The sequence below is a fragment of the Ochotona curzoniae genome, unplaced genomic scaffold, assembly GCF_017591425.1.
Source record: "Ochotona curzoniae isolate NIBS_2020 unplaced genomic scaffold, NIBS_Ocur_1.0 contig_1014, whole genome shotgun sequence".
NCBI lineage: Eukaryota > Metazoa > Chordata > Mammalia > Lagomorpha > Ochotonidae > Ochotona > Ochotona curzoniae.
In genome coordinates, this window is record NW_024464920.1 from 51375081 (window position 1) to 51397466 (window position 22386).

Below are 22386 nucleotides of genomic sequence, written 5' to 3' on the forward strand. Positions count from 1 at the left end.
TCAACCTCGGCACGGAGCGGAGGCCCCCAGCCACCTGGGCTGACCTGAGCCCACGCCCTCCACAGCGACACAAGTGCCCACAGACACAGCCGACTGAGCAACCCTGGAAGTGAGGTGGCCCCAGCCCCACGCAGCAGAGCCGTCCGTGCCCGGGTGACGGTGTATGCAGGCCCTGGCGGGGACTGCTGCTTGCCGTGGTGGGAAAGCGGGTCTGACATCACCCCACCCCAGGTCTGACCAGTTTCCCAACACAGAATGCTTTGCGACTCCAGGGCTGGGCTAGCCTCCCACCGAATAGGCCTGCCTCGGCTCCAGGTGCTACCCCGCGGTACCACAGGCCACAGGACTTACCTACGGATCCCTTGGGGCAGGGCACAGCAGCTGGCTGCCCGAACTTGGTCTGCGGCCACCAGATGCCTGCCTCGAACGCTCGGGGGCACCCACTGTAGACCACTGGGGGATGGAGGAGGGAGGCGGCTCAGCCAGTGTGGCAGCACCCACAGGTGTCTCCTGCCCACCCAGCGTCCCTCGCTGCAGGGCCGCTCACGTTCTCCCCTCTCTCAGGCCCCTCCGCTCTAGCCCACACAACTCTAGGAGGTCGAAAAGAGGCCGGACACGAGGCGCCCAGGGTCCCCGAGGCCCGGGGTGTGCAGGGGACACACAGGCACGGATCTGTATGCACATACACACGAACCCACACACATCCGTGATGGCCGCCTGTACGCACAGTGCCCAGCGTCCCCGGGTGTGACGAGGTGGGGTGGGGTCAAGGGGCAACGGGCACCTTCACAGCCGAGCATGGTGACCTCGGCAAAAGGGTTGTCACAGCGGTTGCACTGGCGGCCGACCACGCCAGGCTTGCAGGCACACTGCCCCGTGTCCATGTCACAGGTGCGACTGTGCGAGCCGTGGGGGAAGCAGTCACAGGGCAGGCAGGCGTCCTGGGCTGGGGGCTTGTAGTAGTTCTCCTGTGGGAGCCGGAAGCAGGGCAGCCTCAGACGCCGGCGCGAGGCCCTCCGTGGCCCCAGCCGAGGAGGGCAGGGCTTCCTCCCGGGAATCGCCCGACCCAGCCTTCTCATGGCCACCTCCAGAGGTCCGGAAGGGTCCCCCTCCAGTGCGGGTTCATGCAGGAACACAGCTCAGTTGAAAAATGTAAAGCTGCTTCTATGCCCTCCGCAGAGTAAAGGTCAAGGGCACGTGCCAGGGGAGGCACCAGGGATAAGGGCACCACTCGCCATGTCTGCATAATCCACTGGCATCCCCTGCCCACGTCTTGGCCACTCCACATCTGAGCCAGCTCAAGCTGCCCGGGGAGCAACAGGCAATGGCCCAAGCACTGCCACTCCCACGGGAGACCTGGACGGAGCTCTGGCTGGTCCCGGCTTCAGCCTGGCACAGGCGCAGTGGTCGCCCGCCTCTCTCTAAAGAGCCTGAGGTGTACAGGTGAACACGCACGTGCGGGCACCTCACCTTGCACTGGCACTGGCCGGTAGTCTTGTTGCAGTCAGGGTCGAAGCCTTTGCTGACGGCGCACAGGCAGGGCCCACACACGGGGTTTCCCCACCAGCCGCGGGGGCACGGAAGGTCTACCCTGTAGGAGCAACGGGCAGCGGATGGAAGGGACGGAACACGGAAGCCTGGAGGCAGCCTGACCAGCACAGAGGTCCTGGCAGTCCTGGCCAGACTGGATGTGAGGCCCCCACCCCAGCAGCCCCCCACACCACAGCAGCTGCCCACCAGGATCCTCTGGCATCCCTGCCCGACTTCCAGCCATCAGGCACACCCGGAAGGTTCCACCTTTAGAATTCTCGTGTAAAACCTTCATTTCTTTCTCGTGTTTTCTTCTACCTTGATTCAAGCATTCACAGAGCTTGACGTCAGCATGATACCACCTTGCTTACCACAGTGGGGGCAGTGTCTATGTCCACACGGTGCCCGGGGGCCTCACCCGGCTCACTGCCCACACGGCCTTCCCCGACCCTGGCCCCACACAGGCCGAACCCTCTCCCTGGGGACCCAGGGCACCTGCCAGAGGGGAACCAAACAGGCGGCTCCAATCGATCAGGTGATCGGGAGTCACCTGCTCAGCCCCGGGGCGGATCTGCCCTCGGCTGGCACCCCCGGCAGCCCGTGCCCTCATGCCAGTGACACGTACACCTAGGTCAGCATCCAGAGTGGGGCGGGTGACACCTCACAAAGCACTCTGGCAGATGGCAGAGTGGGGACACTGCCATGCGAGTCCAGGCCTCCAAGATGCTCTGCTCGCCTGCCCTGCCTGTCTCTGCAGTGAACGGCACCTGCCAGCCCCACCGGCCCCTCAGCAGGAACCGTGGGTGGGGCATTTGCAGCCAGCAGCCTTCCAGACTCGCTCTCAAAGTATCAGACCCTGCTGTGCACATACGAGGGGCCAGAGTTCCTGAGACCTGGGACTTGGGCCTGGGGTCTATGCTGCCTCGTTGGCAGCCCAGGGCGGCGGGGCGGGGGCGGTGAGGCCTTGGCACAGCCCGGGTCCTCCCCGCCTCCATGGCAGTGGGACCACGCTGTTCGGCCTCAGTCTCCCCCTCCCTGTGTTTAGCTCCCATCTGCTCCAGACTACCTGACTTCCCGCTCTCCTGCAGGGTCCCCACGGCCCTCATGACGCTGAGCCCTGCTCCTCCCTGCCCCTGGCTCAAGACATCACCTGCCCAGCTCCGCCCGTGGAATGCCTCCTTGTCTCCAGCCACTCCAGACACCCCAGCACCTCCTCCATGCTCTCCTGGCACCCAGACTCTGGAATCATCCCTCACACCCAGGGTCAGAGACGCAAGGAGCAGGGTGGAGCAGCATCCGCACACAGACAGGACAGGAGCCACTGAGGACTCCCTGCTTCCCCAGGGATACGGCGTCTCAGCTCATGGAGAACCAGGAGGCCCCACTAGAGAAGCTGCTTTACCTGGGACAACCTGCAAAGGGCACACAGGAGCCCAGGGCCTGCCGCGGCCTGGGCACCTGCACCAGGTTGACATCAGCCACCCCCCACCTCCGTACACCCTGGACACACCTGGCACATGGGGGCTCCGAAGGACCTGTGGTCCCAGGCATTGCTCACCTGTGCTCGCAGTAGGGCCCATAGCGGCCGGGCCCACATGCACACGTGTAGCCCCTGACGGAGCTGGGGGAGCGCACACAGGACGCCACAGGCTCGCAGGGGTTCAGCTCGCACACATCCACACACTTCCTTCCGAAGTAGCCTGCGGGGGCAGGGTTGGCATCAAGTCCATGCACAGTGTGCCAGAGGCCACCTGCCTGTGGCTCCTGTGGGCAGCTTCGAGAGGGAGTCCGGGCGGGGGTGCCGGCTGCCCCAGGACACACAAAGAGCCACCGGGCGCCTCACCTGCCTCACACACGCACGCGTAGTCGTCCCAGGTGTCCTGGCAGCGGCTGTGCGGAGGGCAGGGGCTAGAGGCGCAGGGGTCCTGCACGTCACAGCCGTCCTGCACTCTGACCTTCAGCGCATCCTTCATGTTCAGTGTGGCCACATTGGTGGAAGTCTCCCCCATCCTCACTCCCTGCGGGCACAAACAGGCAGCCGCACTCAATCACGGGTGGGGGCCCGGGAGGCACAGGGAGCCCGGGGTGGCCCCCACAAGGTCACTCAGAGGAAGTAGCAGGGCGCGGCTCCTCCCACCCCGCAGACACCCAGCAAGCCTCAGGAAGGCGCTGGGAGAGCACCTGGGACACACCCAGCCCGGGGTGGGCAGCAGGCGGCGAGGGCCAGACTCCTGCCACAGAGGTGGAGCGTGAAGGCTGACTGCGGCGTGGTAGGGGTGGGGTGCTGGGGGAGCCGGAGGCATGGAGGCAGGGAGCACGCCAGGGGCGAGTCTCCTGGCTGCTGCTGACCGCTGGCCGTGGCTGCGAGGGTCCGGGCTCCCGCCGCCTGTACCTGCAAACAGCCCTGGAATCCGCGCTGCACTGACACCTTGTCCTCAGCCTCGCCCCCGACCACGATGCTCCTCAGCTTCAGGCCCGGGAGCTGGTTCCCGATCTGCACCGTGTTCTGCACAAAGACGGACGGGGCTCTCGGGCTGCAGTCACCACCAGGACACCCCCCGGCACCCGCCAGCAGGTAGGACACCCAGGCTCCATCCACTAGCCAGACCCGGGCCTCCGAGGCAGTGGCCCGGCCAGGCGCAGCCCTCTTGGTGGACAGAGTGGTTGTCCACAGCGACAGAGGCTGCAGGGCTGTGACCCAGCCCTGCCGAGATGGTCAGGGGGTATGAGCGGGCAGCACCCCACCTCTGTAGGGGCCACAGCCAGGGGTCACAGTGTGGGGGGAGATCCCGGCTCACTGTGGGGCCGTTCTGTGCTCCCACGGGCCTGAAGGAGAGCTCCGTGCACAAGCAGGTGCCGTCGCCAGCTCACCTGGTCCATCCCATAGTCCAAGGTCATCACGGCCAGGTACTTGATGTCCTTGCCATCCTTGGCACTCTGCAGCTCTATCAGCACGTGGTGCCACTCCCCGTCGGTCACCTGGGACCTGGACAGGCTCATGGACGCCACGTCGGATGGCCCATGGGACACCTCGAACTGGACGCGGCTGTTCAGGATCTGTGGATGGGCGCAGTGAGGGCAGAGATAATGCACTTGGCAAGTGGTCCCAGGAGGAAGCCCTGGGGACCACCAGCCAGCAAGCTGTTGGACCGAGACAGATCTAAATATCAATGTTTCTACGGCTCCTTGCTGCCTGCCTGTGTCCTGGGTGACCAGTGCCAAAGCCTGGCAGGGGCCAGGCAAGGACAAAGCCCATCAGACGTGCAGGTGTGAGGCCCGTAGCAGACTGGGACGACACCAGCTCACTTGCCATGGACCGTACCTTACATGACAGCAGCCTAGCCACCCACATGTCCCACATGTCCACGGAGGCACGGCCACCAGCTGGAGCTGCTCCTGTCCCATGGGGACACAGCCATCAACGCCACCGTATCCCTGCCCCAGTAAAGTTTGGGGCCTTTTGCATCAGCCCTCCCGCTGAGAGCCCCAGGAGAACAGGACAGGGTGCTGAGGGGCTCAACACAGGCCATGGCAGGGTCACAGCACGGAAGTCTCCAGGGCCAGGCTCAGGGCTGGCCCTGGCTCGGTGGGCTGAAGCTGGGAGCAGTGTCCCCAGCTCCCGGCATCACAGGGGCCATGGTCAGGGGCAGTACAGGCCCTTGGTGCCAGCCTGGGGTCCTGTACACTCCAGGAGACAAGAACAGAGCGGCTCCTATAGGAGCACAAACCCCACATGCCCCTTTCCCCCCTGCGACCACGGGCTGTGAGGTGGCAGGCGCCTCGGGCGTCCACCGGGAGTCAGTGTGGGGGATGGAGACTGCCCTGGCCAGCTGCAAATCCTCCAGCTTGTCATTTGCTGAGGATTTTTTGTTGTTATTTTGTTTTTAAGAACTCCATCTGGGTCTTTCCTATAGGTGCAGGGGCCCACATACTTGGACCATCTTCCGGGGCTTCCCCAGGCACATCGGCTTGGAACCGGATCAGAAGAGGCGCAGCCGGGATTCGAACCAGGGTGCATATGAGATGCTGGCACTGCAGAGAGCAGCTTAACCCATGGCACCACTATGCCAGCCCTCCCTCTCCTTTTTCAGCACCTATGTCTCGCACTTAGACGAAACCATAGCCAAGTCTATGAGGAGATCAGACGGTGCCCGAGAACCAGCACAGCAAGAAGCGAGGAATGAGACACAGACTTGACCAAAACAGGAAACAGCTTGAGTGGTTCGCAGACTCGGGCTTCTCTGCAGTGGAAAGCGTCACATCTCAGGAGATCCAAATCAGCCACCGTTAAGATACAGGGAAGAAAAAATCCTGGCATTGTAGACACACCGGGGGTGACTTCAGCTGGCTTCAGAAACAGGTGCCGGTTAACGCCCTGCTTCAGAGGGACACGCCTCTCTCAGGAGGCAGGGGAGAGTAGAAGCCTCAAGGGGGCAGCGACCAGGACCAGACGGCCGCACCACCACGAGCCGAGGCGGACTGACAGCAAGAGGCTTCTGAGGCCAGTGGAGCCAAGAAGGCTCAACTCCCCAACCTGGAACTCACAGAGTAACAACGGACAGCCTGTCCGAGGAAGCCGACAGATGCCATCTGCCATCAAGGAGGTTGGGGGGCTGCACTGCGGCATAGTGGGCAAAGCATGGCCTGTGACGTCGCATCCTTATGGGTGGTGGTTCAAGTCCCGGCTGCTCCACAGCCACACACGGCACCCGCGCTGAGGGCCCGCCCAGCAGTCACACACGCCGAGCGAGCCTGGGCCACCCTCCAGGACCCTCCGCCACCAAAGACGAAATCCCACAGATGACCCGCCGTTCTGCCAGCGATATCCCAGAATCCTGTGCGGGGACCCCTCCCCGGCTGGCCCAGAGGCAAATGCCTACAGACCCCAAGGGTCTAAGAGAAACTCGGTGGGGCGTCCTGCACTCTTGCCACGTGTGGACTTTGGATCTCTGTGAACTCCTCACCCTACGGTTGGCCTCTCTTCCGGCTGGCACTGCCCTTGCCATTCTACCTCACGGTCCCGAGCCGGCAGATCAACCAGACCCAGCCGTAGAGACCCCAGGGCCGGGGCCGCCTCGCGTCTGCCGTGGGATCAAGGGAGGCGCTCAGCAGTGGCCTAGTGATCCCACTTGACAATGCAGGCAGATCCAGGGCACCTGGCAGCAATTACCCTAATTGTTCGGGCTGTGGGTGGATGCGGCCGCCTCATCTGGCTTGCCCCGGGCAGGAAGGGGGCGGAGGGGTCCCAGCCCTGCCAGGTGCACATGTCACCAGGGCACTCAAAATGACTGACGCAGCAGCTGTTGCAGGATCCCCTCAAGGCCCAAGCTACCCAGCCTGTCGTCTGTGGCCAACACAGCCCTAATTCTGGATGTCCTCGCTATGGCGCCATCACTCCAATAAGATGGGGCTTGGCGGCCCTTGGCGCTTCCCACCAAACACGCACTTTCTTCCACTGAGACCCCTTAAGCTGACGACACCATGTACGCTCCAGCTGAGCGCCCGACACACTAACAGCCCACAGCATGTGCCCTGACAATGCAGCCGCCACGGAGCAAAATACCACCCCTGGGTGGACCCGTGCTCGCCAGGCACAGGCTGGCACGAGTGAGGTCACCACTGGAAAACACGCCTGAGCCGTGACGCGTGTGTGTGTGTGTGTGCTGCGGGGCAGCTGCTGGGGCCCTGAGCCGTGACGCATGTGTGTGTGTGTGTGTGTGTGTGCGGGGCTGCTGGGCCTGAGCGGCGTGTGTGTGTATGTGTGCTGCGGGGCAGCTGCTGGGGCCCTGAGCCGTGACGCATGTGTGTGTGTGTGCTGCAGGGCAGCTGCTGGGGCCCTAAGCCCTGAGCCCCTACCCTGGCTCACTGCCCCCGCCCTGGCTCACTGCCCCCGCCCTGGCTCACTGCCCCCGCCCTGGCTCACTGCCCCCGCTGAACCCTCCACATCCTGCCCTCCAGCCCAGACTCCTTGTCGTAGAGCAGGACAAGGGTCCTAAGGCCAATGGGAGTGAAAGATGTGGCTGAGCCCAGCTCCATGGGGACACGTGAGGTGACCCTCCCACGCCTGAAAATGCCGGGGCCCGCCCAGGCCATGGCAGAGAGCGGCCGAGGCCAAGCATTCACGCACAGACAACGTCCCACCTGGAACACCTGGGAGGCACTAGGCACCGTTCTCAACAGCTTTCAGGAACTCCCATTGGTCTGCAGTCACTAAGCCAGCCAAGACCAAAGTGGACAGAGAACCACATGGGAGGAGCCAGCACTGCTGGGCCAGGGCCACGGCCATTGTCCCTGCCCCACGGGTCACAGCGCCCACTGAGCCAGGAACAAGGCCATAGTGGCAGCCCGGGCTGCAGGGGTCTCCCAGCCCTCTGCTCTGCGCCACAAGCCAGCTGGGAAGGAACGCCCGAGGGACTCCGGCAGCCCACACTGGCCCCTGGCTTGGCCCCACGGTGTGAATGGCGCAACTGTGCTGTCACTGTGCTGTGCTGTGCCCACTGGAGAACCTGGCACGGGGAGGCAGGGAGCCACTCACCTGCAACAGCAGCCTGCAGGACACGCCCGCGGTGGCCGCCACCAGCACGCCGTCCGCCTTCCGGGTGCGGAACATGAGCCCCAGGTACCAGGGCACAGAGATGGTGATGTCCAGCCCGCTCCAGGCCACAAGGCTCTCGCCGCTGAAGCGCTGGGGGTGGGGCATGGCTGTGGGCACAGAGGCACAAGTGCTGCACACAGGGCAGCTCCAGCAGCGACATCAGGGGCCGGGCCCTGCAAGCTTCTCCATCCAAGACTTGTACCTGAACCAGGAGCCGGAGCTCTGCAGGCACCCGCCTCCCTCCTGGGATGTGAGGCCCACGCCTGCGGCTCCCCGCTGAGCCACAGGTGCAGGGCGCTGTGCATCCCAAGGAGAGCCTAATCCCGGCCCGGAGGCCTGACCACTTTACAGGAAGGCACTGCGTAAGCCCACAAGTGCAACACAACGCCCGTCTCTGCAAGTTCCAGGTCGTGACCCCCCGACCCCCGACCCCTGACCCCCGTGCCCGAGCCAGCCCACTCCTCCCCACCCCTCCCTGGGCAACAGCTAGCTGCTTTGACCCCCCACTGCCATTCTGTGGTGAACCCCACCCTGATTCTCTGGACCCCCAAATGGTCATGTTCTGGCCCTTCCCACTCCCCCAGGTCTTGACCAGCCTCATGAGGCAGGGGTTCGCAACACGAGCTATGTTGGGCCAGGGTTGGGGACAGGTGCTGCTTGGTGCTTTGCGGGCCGGGGGTCTGGGCAGTGACTGCCTGGGACTTGCCAGAGCCTGACTCGCTCAGGGATGCTGAGGGAGAGCCACAGAGTAGGTCCAGCCTGACCTGAGGCAGCCCCTGTCACCAGGGGTCACCTAAGGTTTAAAGCAAGGACCCTGTTTTGCTCCACAGTGAGCAGTTTAAGACCCACGAGCACCTGTGACCACTGACAAGCACACAGTGGGCTGCGGGCACAGGCTCCCCCCAGTGCACTCAGCAAGCAGCCACCTGGGGACGGGGAGGGGGTAGTGCACCTGCCTTGCTCTCCTGACCCCCCTGACCTGTGACCCCACATTGGCCCTGCCCTGGGTGGGCCCAGGTACTCAGGAAGCATGTGTGTGGCTGGAGACTGCCGGCCCCAGAAGCACAGCCCCTACGGGTGGCCCTGGGCACCCATGGGCATGGCAGGGATGGTGCCGGCTCACCTTGCTCGCAGTTCTTCCCGCCAAACCGGAGCGGACACAGACAGAGGTAAGTGTTCCACCTGTTGACGCAGGTGCCCCCGTTCTGGCACCAGGTCCCATCGCAGAAGTTCCTCTGGGCAGCACAGCCTGGCAACACAGGACACAGTCTGGCCTCAGCAGGGGACCCGCCTGGCCCCGTGGCTGGAGACTGGGCCAGAAAAGGCCAGGCCTACCGCCCTCCGGCCGTGGCAGGAACACGAAACACGGCTTCCACCCACACTCTGGGTCTCCAGGTCCCCACAACAGCCACCTGGGGACACCATGGGGACCCACAGGGTACATGCAGCCCATCCCTGCCCCCACACTGCAGGAGACCCCCACCCCTCTCTGTGCCAGCCGCACCTGTCCTGGTGCCATTGTTGGCAATGAAGCTCGCCATGTCCACGTTCCTGCCGTCAACGGACAGGTTCCGCATACAGCCCACGAACTGTCGGTTGTGCACAGGGAAGTCCTCCGGCAGGTTGGGGACCCCGCCCAGCAGCAGAGGCCCCGTCAGATCCAGGGACCTGCAGAGGCAAACAGGATGTGTGGTGGGATGCGTGCCCTGGGCTCCGGACGACGCCCAGCAGGTCTGCCTTCTGAAGACCCAGGCCTGCTCAGACCGCAGCCCGGATGGCCTGCCTGCTCGGGCACCATCTGCCAAGAGGCACAGGGGCTATGTGGGCAGCATACAGTGCTCATGCCACGCCCTGGTCAGCCAGACATCAGAGCGCAGCAGCCTTATCCGCATGTGACCTCTAAGAGGCAGACCCAAGCCCCGACAAGTGCCATGGCTCTGGAGAGCAGCTAGGAGTGTCCACATCAGAGCCCGGGGGTGCCAGGGACCAGGGGCGCAGAGCCGGGCAAGGCCTCCAGGCTCTGACTGAGGCACCCTGAGAAGGTTATGCAGACAGGAGGAGGGGATTTGGCTGCAGCCTGCCCTGGGTCTGCCAGGGGCCCTGACAGAGTGGACTCCGGCAGACTCACTTCTTAGAGCCGCTCTGGGTGCCCTGGGCAGCGCAGCTGTAGTTGCCAACAAGGTTTCCGAAGCGCACAGCCACGGCGGTGTCACAGTCGTCCACGGTCACCACGGCCACCTTCTCTCCCGACGGCCCGTGGGGCAGGCCCAGGCGGCCAATGTTGGGCTGTTGGAAGGAAAAGCAGAGACAGCGTCGGTGTTTGCTCCTCCCTGCCCTGCCCTGCATTCTCACTGTGGCACCCTTGGAAGCAGGTGCCTCCAGAGGGAACTGTGCCTCACACCCCTGACCACAGCCATCCAACCCGCACGGCCCTGCGGGCCTCACACCCCTGGCTGCAGCCATCCAATCCGCATGGCCCTGTGGGCCTCACACCCATGGCTGCAGCCATCCAACCCGCACGGCCCTGCGGGCCTCACCCCAGTATGTGTCCCCCGATGCCAGCACCCGGCTTCTTCTGGGCACCCACTGCTGCGGCTCCTTGCCCCAACAGGCTCCAGCTCTTCCCATGACATGATCCACAATGAGGACATCGGGCAGCTGGTAGCCCCACCTCCCCCAGCCAGGAGCTGGCCATCCCAGATGTCCCAGCTTCCTACCCCCGGGGCCACTCTCTCCCTCCCGGGACCTTCTCCCTTTAGGAAGCCTCTGGGTTTGCTGTCCAGGGATGGGCATGCCCTGGGACGTGGAGGAGAGGAGCCACATGGCATGGACGTTCAGGCTGCGGAATTCCAGAAACATCCATAGCAACCCAGGGGTGGCTGGCTCTGCCGAGTTAGGCCATGGAACGCCCCTTCCATTTGCATCCCCAGACCCTGAGGACTCACGCATGCATGGCCCAAACAGGGTAGGGAAGGGCCAGCCAGCCCGTCTCCCAGCTGCCCAGCCCAGCCCTGACCTGGGTGCAGCGTCCGTGTTTAACAGCCGTGGGGTGGCTGAGGTTACAGCATGACGGCACAGGCCTCCTGGTGACAACACTGGGCCATCACAGACACACAGAACCGAGGCACACATCTGCCATGCCTCCTGGTGACAACACTGGGCCATCACAGACACACAGAACCGAGGCACACATCTGCCATGCCTCCTGGTGACAACACTGGGCCATCACAGACACACAGAACCAAGGCACACATCTGCCATGCCTCTGGGCAGGAAACAACCACCCAGTTCCAAGGGAAACCCAGTAGAGGCCCGCCTGGCCAGCGACCCGGGGCCTGGACGGCAGGACCACAGGCTATTGCTGACCGAGGCTGCGAGATGGGGCCCTGTGACCCGCCTGGGGCCTGGCCCCTGTGCGAGCCATTCACACATCAACAGCTGGGGGAAGAGGCTTTCCTGGGTCAGTGCTGAGCCCTTCCACGTGGGGCCGGTTCAAGTCCTGTCCGCTCCACTTCCGGTCCACCTCCTGCTAATGACCTGGACAGGCGGCAGAGGATCGCCTAAGTGTGGGAGACCCAGATGGAGCTCCTGGTTCCTGGTTCGCTTCGTCCTGGCCCAGCCCTGACGGCTGCAGCCATGTGGGGACTGAAACAGCAAACAGAACTTTCACTTTCTCAGCCACTTTCAAGTCTGCCTTTCAATTAAAACAAAAATCTCAAAAAATCTTTCCCCACGCCACCCGGTTCCTGGGTCACGTTTTTCACTCTTCTGGAGTGTCAGGCCAGGAGACCACAGGGTCTGATAAGCTTCCCGGCGCTGCTCTAAGCCATTCTTAGAGGAGCGTTAACCATCAGCGCCTTCCCGCTGAGTAACAGCAGCCCGCAGAAGGGCCCATTACGGCGTGCTTAAATGTTAGGTGCAGCGCGGGGCAGGGCTGCCCCCAGCCCAGTGAGCCCCTATTATCCTCCCAGCTTGTAATTTACATTTCTGGGAATAAGTGTGAGGCTTTGGAGGCCCGGCATAAACAGCACTTAGCTTGCGAAGCCTTAATGAGCCAAAGCTGCTATTTACACAATTGCAATGGCTGGAAACCATCTCTGACAATCGGCTGGTGAGACGAGAGGGCGGGCACGGAGGGCGAGACACTGCGCAGAGCCGGGCTCTGTTCTGCCAGCCGGCACAGCCTGCCACTGGCGGGCCCCATGGCGTGGGGGGAGGCTCAGGAAAGGGGCTCTGGTCACACACAGGCCCACTGGTCACCGGGCAGAGGGGATGGCCTCCTGGCCAGGGACCAGCGTGTCGGGACAGCGGGCAAGCAGGCAGTGCCCACGAGGACTGAGGACCAGTGAGCTCCAGCTGCCCACCCCAGTGCCCCAGAGCAGGGGCTGTGTGGGCTGAGGCCACCCTCCCGGCGGTTCCGTGTTCACCCCGCATGCCCAGCGCCCTCTGTGCAGGGAGTGGCAGGGAACTCAAATTGCACAGGTGGGCATCCTAGGGTTAGATCCAGAGCTGCCATGCGGCCTAGTCTACTACAGGAGGTGCTCAGGGAAACGAAACAAGGACCCCCGTGGGGAAGCAGCTGACACATTCAGCACCAGGACCTGTCCCAATGCCCTAAGGGCACGGACTGCCCAGATATGAAGCAGCACCTGGGCTGTCCACACCATGGGGCAACACTCAGCCACAATGCACCATGAGGCACTGGGCAGGTGTTGGGCACGGTGGTCAGCATGTGCCTGGGTTGCCCATGCTCCATATTGGACACCTGGGTACGTCCTGGCTCGGTTCCTGGTGCCAGCTTCCTGCTAACACACACTGTGAGAGGCAGTGGCGGTGGCTCAAGTGCTGGCCCCTGCCCTTCCAATGGCTCCTGGCTCTGGCCTCAGCAAGTCCCAGCCCTTGCAGGTGTGTGGGGAGTGGACTAGCAGGTGGAAGACTGCTCTCTTTTTAAAAATGTCAATTTTCAATTGAAAAGATTTACACAGAGAGATCTTTCATCTGCTGGTTCACTTCCCAAATGGTTTCCAACAGCTGGAGCTGTGCTAATCCAAAGCCAGGAGCCAGGAACTTCTCCTGAGCCACCCATGTGGGTGTGAGGTCTCAAGGACTTGTCATCCTCTTCCTCTCTTGCAGGAGAATCAGCAAGGAACTGAGTGCACAGTGGAGCAGCCAGGACTCAAACCAGTGCACACATGGGATGCTGGCACAGCAGGCAGAGCCTTAACCCACTACCCCACAGTGGCAGGCCAAGTCTCTCTCACACACACACTAAACAAAGGAAAAGTTAGAACAAATGAAGCAATGCTGCAGCAGGGACGAGCCTGAGACAGTGATGCGGGGGACCCAGAGCCAGAGGGACACAAAGGGCACTGCCCAGAGCACGCGTTGCCCACAGCGGGCACTGGGGCGTGACCCCTGCCGGCTACAGGGCTACCTTTTGGGGAGGAGAGAGTACTTGAGGTCTCGATGGGAATGCCGCATGCAGGCGTGACAACATTGAAATCACTTTAGACTAGTCCTGATAACACGGGAACCTGACCCCAACAAAGAGAAAAGATTCCTGGGGACACCCACTGTGCCAAGTCCCTGACCACGCCACGTGGGGGTGGACAGGAAGGCCTGTGCTCAAGGTTGCTTGCAGAGCTGGAGCCAGACCCAAGACAGCCTGCGCCTGGGGCTACAGTGGGGGACTAGACACAGAGAAGGCCTGGGGAGCTCAGACCCGCTTCAGCACGGGCCCTGTGTGTTTGCCAAGGAAGACCCAGGGTGCCCTGCCACTGTGGGAGGGCAGGATCCCTGCAAGATGCACCACTCATGTGCCACTCACGCATGTTTCACGCAGAGGCCAGAGGGCTGGCCATCAGAGCCCACAGGGCAGCACGGCCTAGGAGGGAGTGTCCTGGGGGTGGAAGCAGGAAGTGCTCCCTGGGAAGTCTGAGACCACTGTGTGCGCACGGGGCCAGGGCCAGCCCTGGGCTCTCTGGCAGGGAAGCAGGCCTCGTCGCCCAGAGCATGCCTACCTGCCAGGGAGGCCCAGGCCCCCACGGGCACAGAAAGGTCACCCGGAGCCTGCAGAGGGAGATGCCCACACACATCCCCGGGCTCCTGCACCTGCCACCATGGGGCAGGTGGACATGCACCTGCAAGGACAGCCCTCCACGCTCACACGGCCCTCGTTGAAAAAACCTCCTGGAGGGCCCCCGAAGGGCTGCACTTTGCATGTGCAAGTGGAGATCAAGGTTCCTGGTTTGTGCACTGCGGACCCCATGGAGACCCCAAAATAGCCACAGGAGTGTCCCCGAGTCTGCACGCTTCCTGTGACGGGAGGCTGGCGGGGTACAGCCTCACTGCGGGGCGCAGGCAGCATGGAGGCACCCTGGATGCGGACTCCAGCACAGCAGGGCTCGGAAATGAACAGGTTGCACACTGTTGGAGATGATTAACCGTGGTCGTGCCTCACAGATGGCTGGGCTCGCGGAATCCCTGCTCTCACAACAGGCCGCCCACCATTCGGGCCTGAGGCAGCCTCAGGAAGCCAGGGGAGGACCAACCCTGCCCCAGTGCTGGGGGAAGCAGCCACGGAGAACCACCCCACCCCATGCCGTGAATTCAACCCTGCGAGGCCACGACAGCAGCTCCTGGTGCCGCAAGCCTTGGTTTACTCAGTCTCCCCACCAGAACACAAGTCCCCACAGTGGGGACCCCTTCTGCTCTGCTCACTGCAGAGTGCCCAGAGTCAGAGCAGGGGGCATGCGTGGAGGGGGCTGTTGCACACGCCTGTGGAGCCAACGACCAACGTCAGTCAGCAGGGGCCCCTTTATCCAGAAGTCACAGCAGCGCTTGGCATCTTGGTGAGGGGCATGGGGCTGCCTGTGTGGGACAGCCGGGCGCTGGAAGTGGCCAGGCGGTGGTCAGCTCCCAGGTCCAGCTCAGCTACATCCACACCTGCTCTGTACCATGGGCTGGGGCCTGCACAGCCACCTGATCTGCATCCCTGCCTCCTTCAGCCAGCCAGGTCCCCAGAAGGGGTTCAGAGCTCCCCAAACTACAGCTTCTCCTAAACACCAGAAGCTCTCGCTAAACCTCTGAAACACACAGGGCCCGACACCCACGCGCAAGGGGCGGCCAACCGGAGCCACTTGGCTGGCTGCGTGGAAGGCAGCAGCGCCGAGCCACCCTGTGCTGCGAGGCCAGTGTGAAGGAAGGAGACAGTGACACTGTTCTGAGTCCAGGCAGAACCTTCTAGAAACCATCTGCTCTGTGTGCTGCTTACAAACAGAATGAAAGATCAGACCCCAGACCGTCGGCCGGGCTCTGGGGAGCCACCGGCCAGTGTTTCCAGATCCTCACGGTCAACATGGCGCCCATGACGTGGCCAAAACATGGAGGCTGCATCCACATGGCACAGTGAGTCACACCGAGGGGCCATTGGGGTCACAGCCTCAAAGCATCGTCCCTCAAAAGCATCTCAGGGTGGGCAGCCCTGGCAACCCTAGTCAGAGCACATGCCTCCATCCCAGCTGCTCACTTCCCAACCTGCTCCTGGCCTATGCACCCAGCCACACAGTGGAAGATGGTCCAAGTCCTTGGGGCCCTGCATCCATGTGGGAGACCCGGATGGAGCTCCAGGCTCCCAGCTCCAGGCCTCACCCAGCACTGGCCTTCGTGGCCAACTGAGGAGTGAATCAGTGAACAAAAGCTTCTCTTTCTGTCCCTCTCTCTCAGGACCAGGAAGGATACCAAACCCAGGGGCTCCTTAGGACCAATGGAGCACAGCCCCTTCCTGAGCCTTCCCCAGGGGCTCTGCAGACCTGGGTCACCTGGTACACACGGGCCACGGGCAGGAGGCTCAGGGCCCTCCCCATGTGGAGCTGTGAGCTTGTCCCTCACGCTAGAGAAGCCCGAATCAGGGAAGGATGGGAGGCAGGCGTCTGGGGCAGCAGCTCACTGCCACCTCTGTCACGCAGGCATGGGACCCTCTGAGATCAGCTCACGTGCCAGGGCTGAAGGACTCACTGGGCATGGTCCTGCAGGCAAAGGCCACCCCTGAGCAAGATGAAGACATGGCCAGGAAACGGGGCCTCGGTCACCGGCAGGCACTCGGCTGCTCACACAGGCACACACGTGGACAGGTATGCACACTGGCCAATCAGACTCACAGGTGCAATTTCCACTCCTGTTCAAGCTGTGTGTGCCTACACATATTCACTCACTCTTGTACACAGGCTTGCCCCTGCCAGCATGTGCACACTCACGGGCACACACTAGCTCACAAATGCATCACCCCCCATGCATACTCAAACTCGCACTCAAGTCCTCGAAGCCCCATGAGGGCACCCGACACAGCGCAGGAGGACAGGAAAGTGGCCACAGCACACCACAGGCCTCAGCTCTGGTGAGCCGGACAGGGCGGGGCTTCCTCCCACGCCGGGCATGACCAGCAGGGCTGCCAGCCAGGGGACTCCCCACAGCACGGAGGCCTGGGACGGACGGGCCACGTTTCCACCTGCCACCTGAGGGGCTGTGGAAACTGGCCGCCTTCTCTTCCAGCCCGTCACCTGCCACCCTGGGATGTCCCAGGGGCTCCCCTCCTCACAGGACCCCCTGCCACTCCAGGTCTTCCTCAGCTGTCATCTGCCTCACTCAGCTCCTACAGGCCTTTAAATCCCACCCCGGGAGGCAGGAAGGCCGTGGCCCATACACGGCCTGCGCCCCTCTGGGGGCTGCATGCGAGGCCTGCACCCACTACTCAAGGGGCCAGACGCACACCCAGCCGTTCAAGCAGCAGACACAGGTGTGGGGAGCACGGGGCTCCCCCTCTAGTCAGGCCTCTGTGGGAACAGCAGCAACCTTGGCAGAGGGTGACATGCCAGCAGGACCCACTGTGGATCTTGTTTCCTGACATTTAGCTGGAAGGTAGGGAGATAGGAAGACCCCACCCATCGCTTGCTCACTCCCCCAAACCAGGCAGACCCCGCCCATCAGCTGCTCACCCTGAAAGCCCTAATGGCTGGGGCTCAGCCTGCCCCAGGCCAGACACCACAAACTCTACCTGGGTCCTCCACAAAGATGGCAAGGCCCCAAGTCCTGCTGCCCCCAGGCGTGAGTGGGCAGGACTGGCATGGGTGTGGTGGAGCCAGGACCTGACCCAGGAACTCTTGAGCTGATGTTGCAAGCAGGGACTTAGGCGTTATGCCCACCACCGGCCCCGTCATCCGTCCAGCTGCACAGCGTCCTGGAGCCCTGCCAGGGTGCAGCTCCAACGCAGTCATGGCCGGCAGCCACCCTCAGGCCCATGGTGAGGATGGCCATGTTTGTATAACCTCTAGCATGGTTGTTTCCAGGTGGGGTTTCCATGAGGGACGCTCCAGAACCGCCAGTGGGCAGGCCTGTGTGCAGACACGGCTGGCCTCCACCCTCGGGGCACCCTGGTCGGTCATTATCCTGCCTTTGCATCCTTCTGGTTTGGGTGTCAAGGTGAGACCCTCCTCACTGACTCATGGCTGGCTGTTGGGCCCTCCTCTCTGTTTCCCTCGGGCCACCTCAAGGTCACGGAGGCCTGCGGCACATCGCCAGAAGCAGGTGCAATCGCGAGGCAAGACCCACTTGGCTGCAGTCTCTACTATCTCCACGCCAACCCTGGACAGGGTCCACCCATGCTCCTCAGGCAAGGCCGGTCAGCAGGGACAGAACCCCAGGTACCAGCCCCAACACCAGGGCCTGCGTTAGCCTCACCCGGCTACATGTGGCTGGCCAGGGACTTGTGGCCACCACGGCAACATTCCCAGTGTGCCCAATGCATCTTCCCCATCCATGCCTCTCCAGCAAAGAGCCAGGGCCTGTCAGCTTCTACCTTCAGTCTCCCAGCAGCTCCCCTCGGGCCCTGGGCAGTGGGTGGAGACCCTGGGGTTGTCACAGCCGGTGGAGGCCAGGCCCAGCTTTTCCAGGCACACCACGCAGGACAGGCCCTCCCAACGGAGGCCTAGCCACTGCCAGCCAATGGTGCCAAGGAGAGAGACGGAGTGACAGCCACGCCCCTCCCTAGTCTTGGCTTTGTATAAGCCACGGACTCTCACAGCTGCCACACTGCTCTGGGCACCACTCACCCACCCAAACCCCTAAAGCAGTCCTCCCCCATGCACCCACACCATGACCGCTGGCACAGGCAGGGTCCTGTGGACCTGGACAACACAGCAAGTTCTGAAAGATGATAGCTCGTGCCTGGATGCCATGGCCATGAGCCACCTGAGTCCCCAGGGTGCTATCAAGTCTCTCTTGCTGACATGTGTGCCCCCACCTGCGCAGTCCCTCCAGATGGCCACACAGCAGGTACTCCAGGAGGACTAGCCACCTGACGGCCCAGCAAGGCCTGTGTCGAGGCCACCCCCACAGGGAGCCCCTGTGTCCACTCGGGGCTGCCAAGGGCAGTGGCCACAGGAGGGTCAAGGGCCAGGCAGCACTGGGCATTTGTCTCCAGGGACGTTCCCTGGGGGAAGGAGAGCTTGGCTGGCAGGTGCATCCTTGCTGCTGAGCAGCCCTGAAGGGACCCACATCTGATCAGTCTTTCCACAAATCTCACCAGGTAGGAAAAGAAGCTGGCTTCACCTGCTCCCCACCCCGGGCACCCCGTCCTCTGACTGCCTTTGGAGGGAGACGGGGAGAGCAGCCAGAGCCCCGGGGAGAGCAGAGCACCCGGGAGGCCCTGGACTGGCTATAGCCCTGGCCAGGGGCCCGGGGAGAGCAGCCAGGGCCCTGGGAGAGCAGCCGGGAGGCCCTGGGCCCAGGGAGAACAGCCAGGGCCCCGGGCCCCAAGAGAGCAGCTGGGAAGCCCCGGGCTGGCTGCAGCCCTCACCAGGGGCCCGGGGAAAGCAGCCAGGGCCCTGGGGAGAGCAGCCGGGAGGCCCCGGGCTGGCTGCAGCCCTCACCAGGGGCTACTCTGTCCTTCTATCAGGGTAGACACAGTTCTGCGGATAGTTCCCCAGGCCATGTCCAATGCCCCAACAGGTGCCACTCAACCCACCCTCAGGATCAACCCCAACTGATGTGCCAGCCTGACGGGGTGGCATGGCCATGGTGCACAAAGGGTCCACACAGCCACCCCTAGGATGCATGTGGTCTCAGAGCACGAGGCCCCGACAGATCCAGAAAGGAAATGACGTGCAGGAAAGACCCCACTACCGGGAAACAGGTCCTGAGAGCGGGGGCGTTGAGACACCAGACCCCAAAGGGGCGGCGGGGGCCGCTCAGTGCTATCAGCCGTACTGGGCTCCTAGAGCCACATTCCTCCCAATAAAAATAAAAATAATACACTGAACACAAAGGACCGGCCCTGCAGGGAAGCAGGTTAGCCCTTGATGCTGGCAATTCAGAGTTGTTCACGTCCCCAGTGACCCCCCAAAAGGTAGGAGCCCGTTCTGCAGGGCCACTAAAGGAGGGGCTATGCCCACCACTGGGGAGTGGGCGGTACCAGTTTCAACACTACAGAGAGCAGACTGCCCTCAGACCTCGTCTGCGAGCAGCCCTGCCATCTCCCAGAGGCTCCTCGCACGGGGCTGTGGCTGGCCAGGCGAGGAGCAGGACGGCCAAGGCCGGCAGGGGCAGGTGGCTGAGGCCCACTGTCCTCACACTCACCCCACAGCTCTCCCTACCTCCTTCTCCGGCCAACACCACAGCCGTCCAGGCACCTGCAGGTCGTGTCCCAGGTGCTCTCTTGTTGCCCACCCTGCCCACACCACAGATTCCCCAAGCCTCCAGGCCGCAGGACTTGCCCAGCCCCCATGCAGGGCCCAGGGCAGCTGTAGCCCATGACCACTGAGCAAGAACTATGGACAGCACACAGGCGACTGCCGCTGGGAGCCAGTCTGCGGTGACCTGGAGACTTCAGTAAGCCCAGGGTGAACACGGGGGTGGCCCCAGGGGACAAGGACATGAGGGCCAGTGGGGAAGGCAGCAGGAGCAGGCCCACACAGCACCCTGGAGCCCAGTGGTGGCAGGGGCTGCCCGGAGGTGTCCAGCTTCTCCTCTGGGGCAAGCTTGGACACAGCACCGTGGACACTGCGGCATCTGGGGGCGGGCGGGGAACCATGCTGCGTGCAGGCAAGGATAGGCCAGGCCCTGGAGTCGTATGGGTGTGCTGTGGTGGGTACAATCACAGCCAAGAAACACAGGGCATTTTGATGCAAAAAAAAAAAAAAAAAAAAAACCAACCTGGTATTTCCTTACAAGCGAGAAAAGAAAAATCCCCAGCAAAATGAAGCGAAACTGAAAACGCTCCCCTGCCCCCACCTGGGCTTCCTGGGAGAACGTTCCAGTCTCCCATTACACCAGGCCAGGCAGACCACGTTAACCCAGGCTCGGTCTGAATGGCTGGGAATCTTAGCCGCGTGATGCGGATGAATGACCCCTTTCTTTGCCTGCCCGGCCAAGGGTACCTCTGGGGTCCCTGTCTCCCTGTCTCACCCCAGGGCACGGAGCCCTGGAGGATGCTGGCTTCCCGCTTCCCTTCCCAGCAGCAGCTTGTCCCAGTGTTACAGTATGAACCACGGCGGCCCTGGGCCGGAGCGCTGCCTGAGGGGGGCAGGCCTACCTTGTTGTAATACTGCACCCGCACCGAGTGCCAACGCCCGTCGCTCACGCCTCCCGGGACCTGCGGAGCCACGGTGGTGGTGCTCTCCCCTGTGGGCAGAGAGGGACAGGTGAGGGGCCTGCTGGGTGGGGGGGCGTCCATGCCCCTTCCCCCACAGGATGCCACCTGGACGCCCCTCCCAACCTTATAGACGATGGGGCTCTGGTCAGGAGAAGGGGCCCCGACCATGTTCCCAACCAACTTTCCTGACAGCCCACATGCCCCACTCACAGGATCAGGTCACCCAGGTGCCCGGGCACCTGACCACGGGTTACCGCTTCCCCAATGGCCTGGTCACTCTCTGCTGGCCACGAGAGTCCCTCTGGTAGCAGAGAAGCACGGCAGGGAGGCCGAGCACAGTAGAAGGGCTGACCTGGGTTTGTTATTCTCCATGTGACAGTCCCAGACTGCCCAGCAAGGTCCCCCATGGCTTCACACGGGTGTTTGCTTGGGGCACTGTCGTCCCATGCCCTGACCGGCTTCAGAGGGGAGGACACAGCTGTGTAGGCCGAGCCACACCAGGCCCTCTCCCTGGTCAGGGGTGTGGCTCTGGGCCGCTGAGCTGTGGGGAGCAGCAGGCACCACCCTCCAGGAGCCTCGTGGGGCTGGCCGCCCCTACTACTACAGCCAGACCCGAGTCCTGCTTCTGTCCCTGCACTTGTGCGAGTCCGCAGGGGCTGGGCCTCCTGACCTGCGCTCCGAGCCGCCCGCAGCCATCTTGGCACACAGAGCCAGCGCGATTCACTCCTTCAAGTCCCCAGGAAGCAGGGAGAGAGGCCAGACTACCTGCCTGGCAGGGCCACTGCCTTTTCTCCCTGACACTATCCTTATTTGAAAGTCAGAGAGCGCGCGCACAAGCCTCCATCTGCTGCTCCATCCCCCGAAAGCATGCAATGGCCGGACGAGCTGGGAACCCACGCCCGCCTCCCAGAGCCTGCACTGGCACGAAGCTGGCATAGGGAGGGAGCGTCTCGGGCGACACCCACGGGACACAGGGTGGGGTGTGGCACGGCAGGCAGCAAGCAGGAGCTTTGAGCTGACACGCCAGCCGTGATGTGCCTACCGCTGCGGCGGGCCCTACCTGCGGAAAACGTCAGCTGCACCTGCCCCTCGACCACCTCCAGGGCGATGAAATCGTGCTTCTCGTTGAAGCGGCCATTGTACAGCAGCAGGGCGTTCCTCTCCCGCGTGGCGAACCTGGGGCCGGAAGGAAGCCCGACACGCTGTGAGCGCCGGGGCTGGAGGGTGCCAGCCTGATCCCAGCTCACGCCCCAGCCCCGGCCCTCCTTCTTGAGGCAAACAGCTGTCATTCCATGGAACCGGGAGCAGGGCTCCGGCCAGCAGGCCAGCCGCAGGCATGTCTGCATGGAAAAATACACGTGGTATGCCTCCCTCAGGAAGCAGCCCTTGTGTGGGTGCCAGGTCCCTGGGGTGCCCTCGTACCCTGCCACACCCCAGCCTTACTAGCACCTCCTGTCCCCCCACCTTACACAGAAACAAGATGTGCCGTTTCATGAAGGCGAAAAGACCCCCAGGGCCCTGGCACTTCCCAACTCCTCCCCGGCTCTGCCCATCTCGCAGGATCTGCAATCTGCATCCAGCTGCACCTGCTCCAACTGACGCCAACAGCCTGTTG

General features: G+C 63.1%; 1 protein-coding gene across 2 annotated transcripts in view; it reads right to left on the bottom strand.

The window, feature by feature from the left end:
• Positions 1-22386, bottom strand: part of CELSR1 (cadherin EGF LAG seven-pass G-type receptor 1) — a 79044-nt gene that overhangs the window by 15235 nt on the left and 41423 nt on the right. For both annotated transcript variants that reach the window (XM_040987474.1, XM_040987471.1), the window contains exons 4-16: positions 21832-21947; positions 20712-20800; positions 10254-10411; positions 9630-9793; positions 9249-9374; positions 8066-8232; positions 4402-4587; positions 3923-4036; positions 3374-3548; positions 3089-3230; positions 1471-1591; positions 785-968; positions 352-453 (exon numbers count right to left, since the gene is read on the bottom strand). In XM_040987474.1, the coding sequence (XP_040843408.1) occupies positions 352-453; positions 785-968; positions 1471-1591; positions 3089-3230; positions 3374-3548; positions 3923-4036; positions 4402-4587; positions 8066-8232; positions 9249-9374; positions 9630-9793; positions 10254-10411; positions 20712-20800; positions 21832-21947 (1844 nt within the window). The remainder of the gene's footprint in view (positions 1-351; positions 454-784; positions 969-1470; positions 1592-3088; positions 3231-3373; positions 3549-3922; positions 4037-4401; positions 4588-8065; positions 8233-9248; positions 9375-9629; positions 9794-10253; positions 10412-20711; positions 20801-21831; positions 21948-22386) is intronic.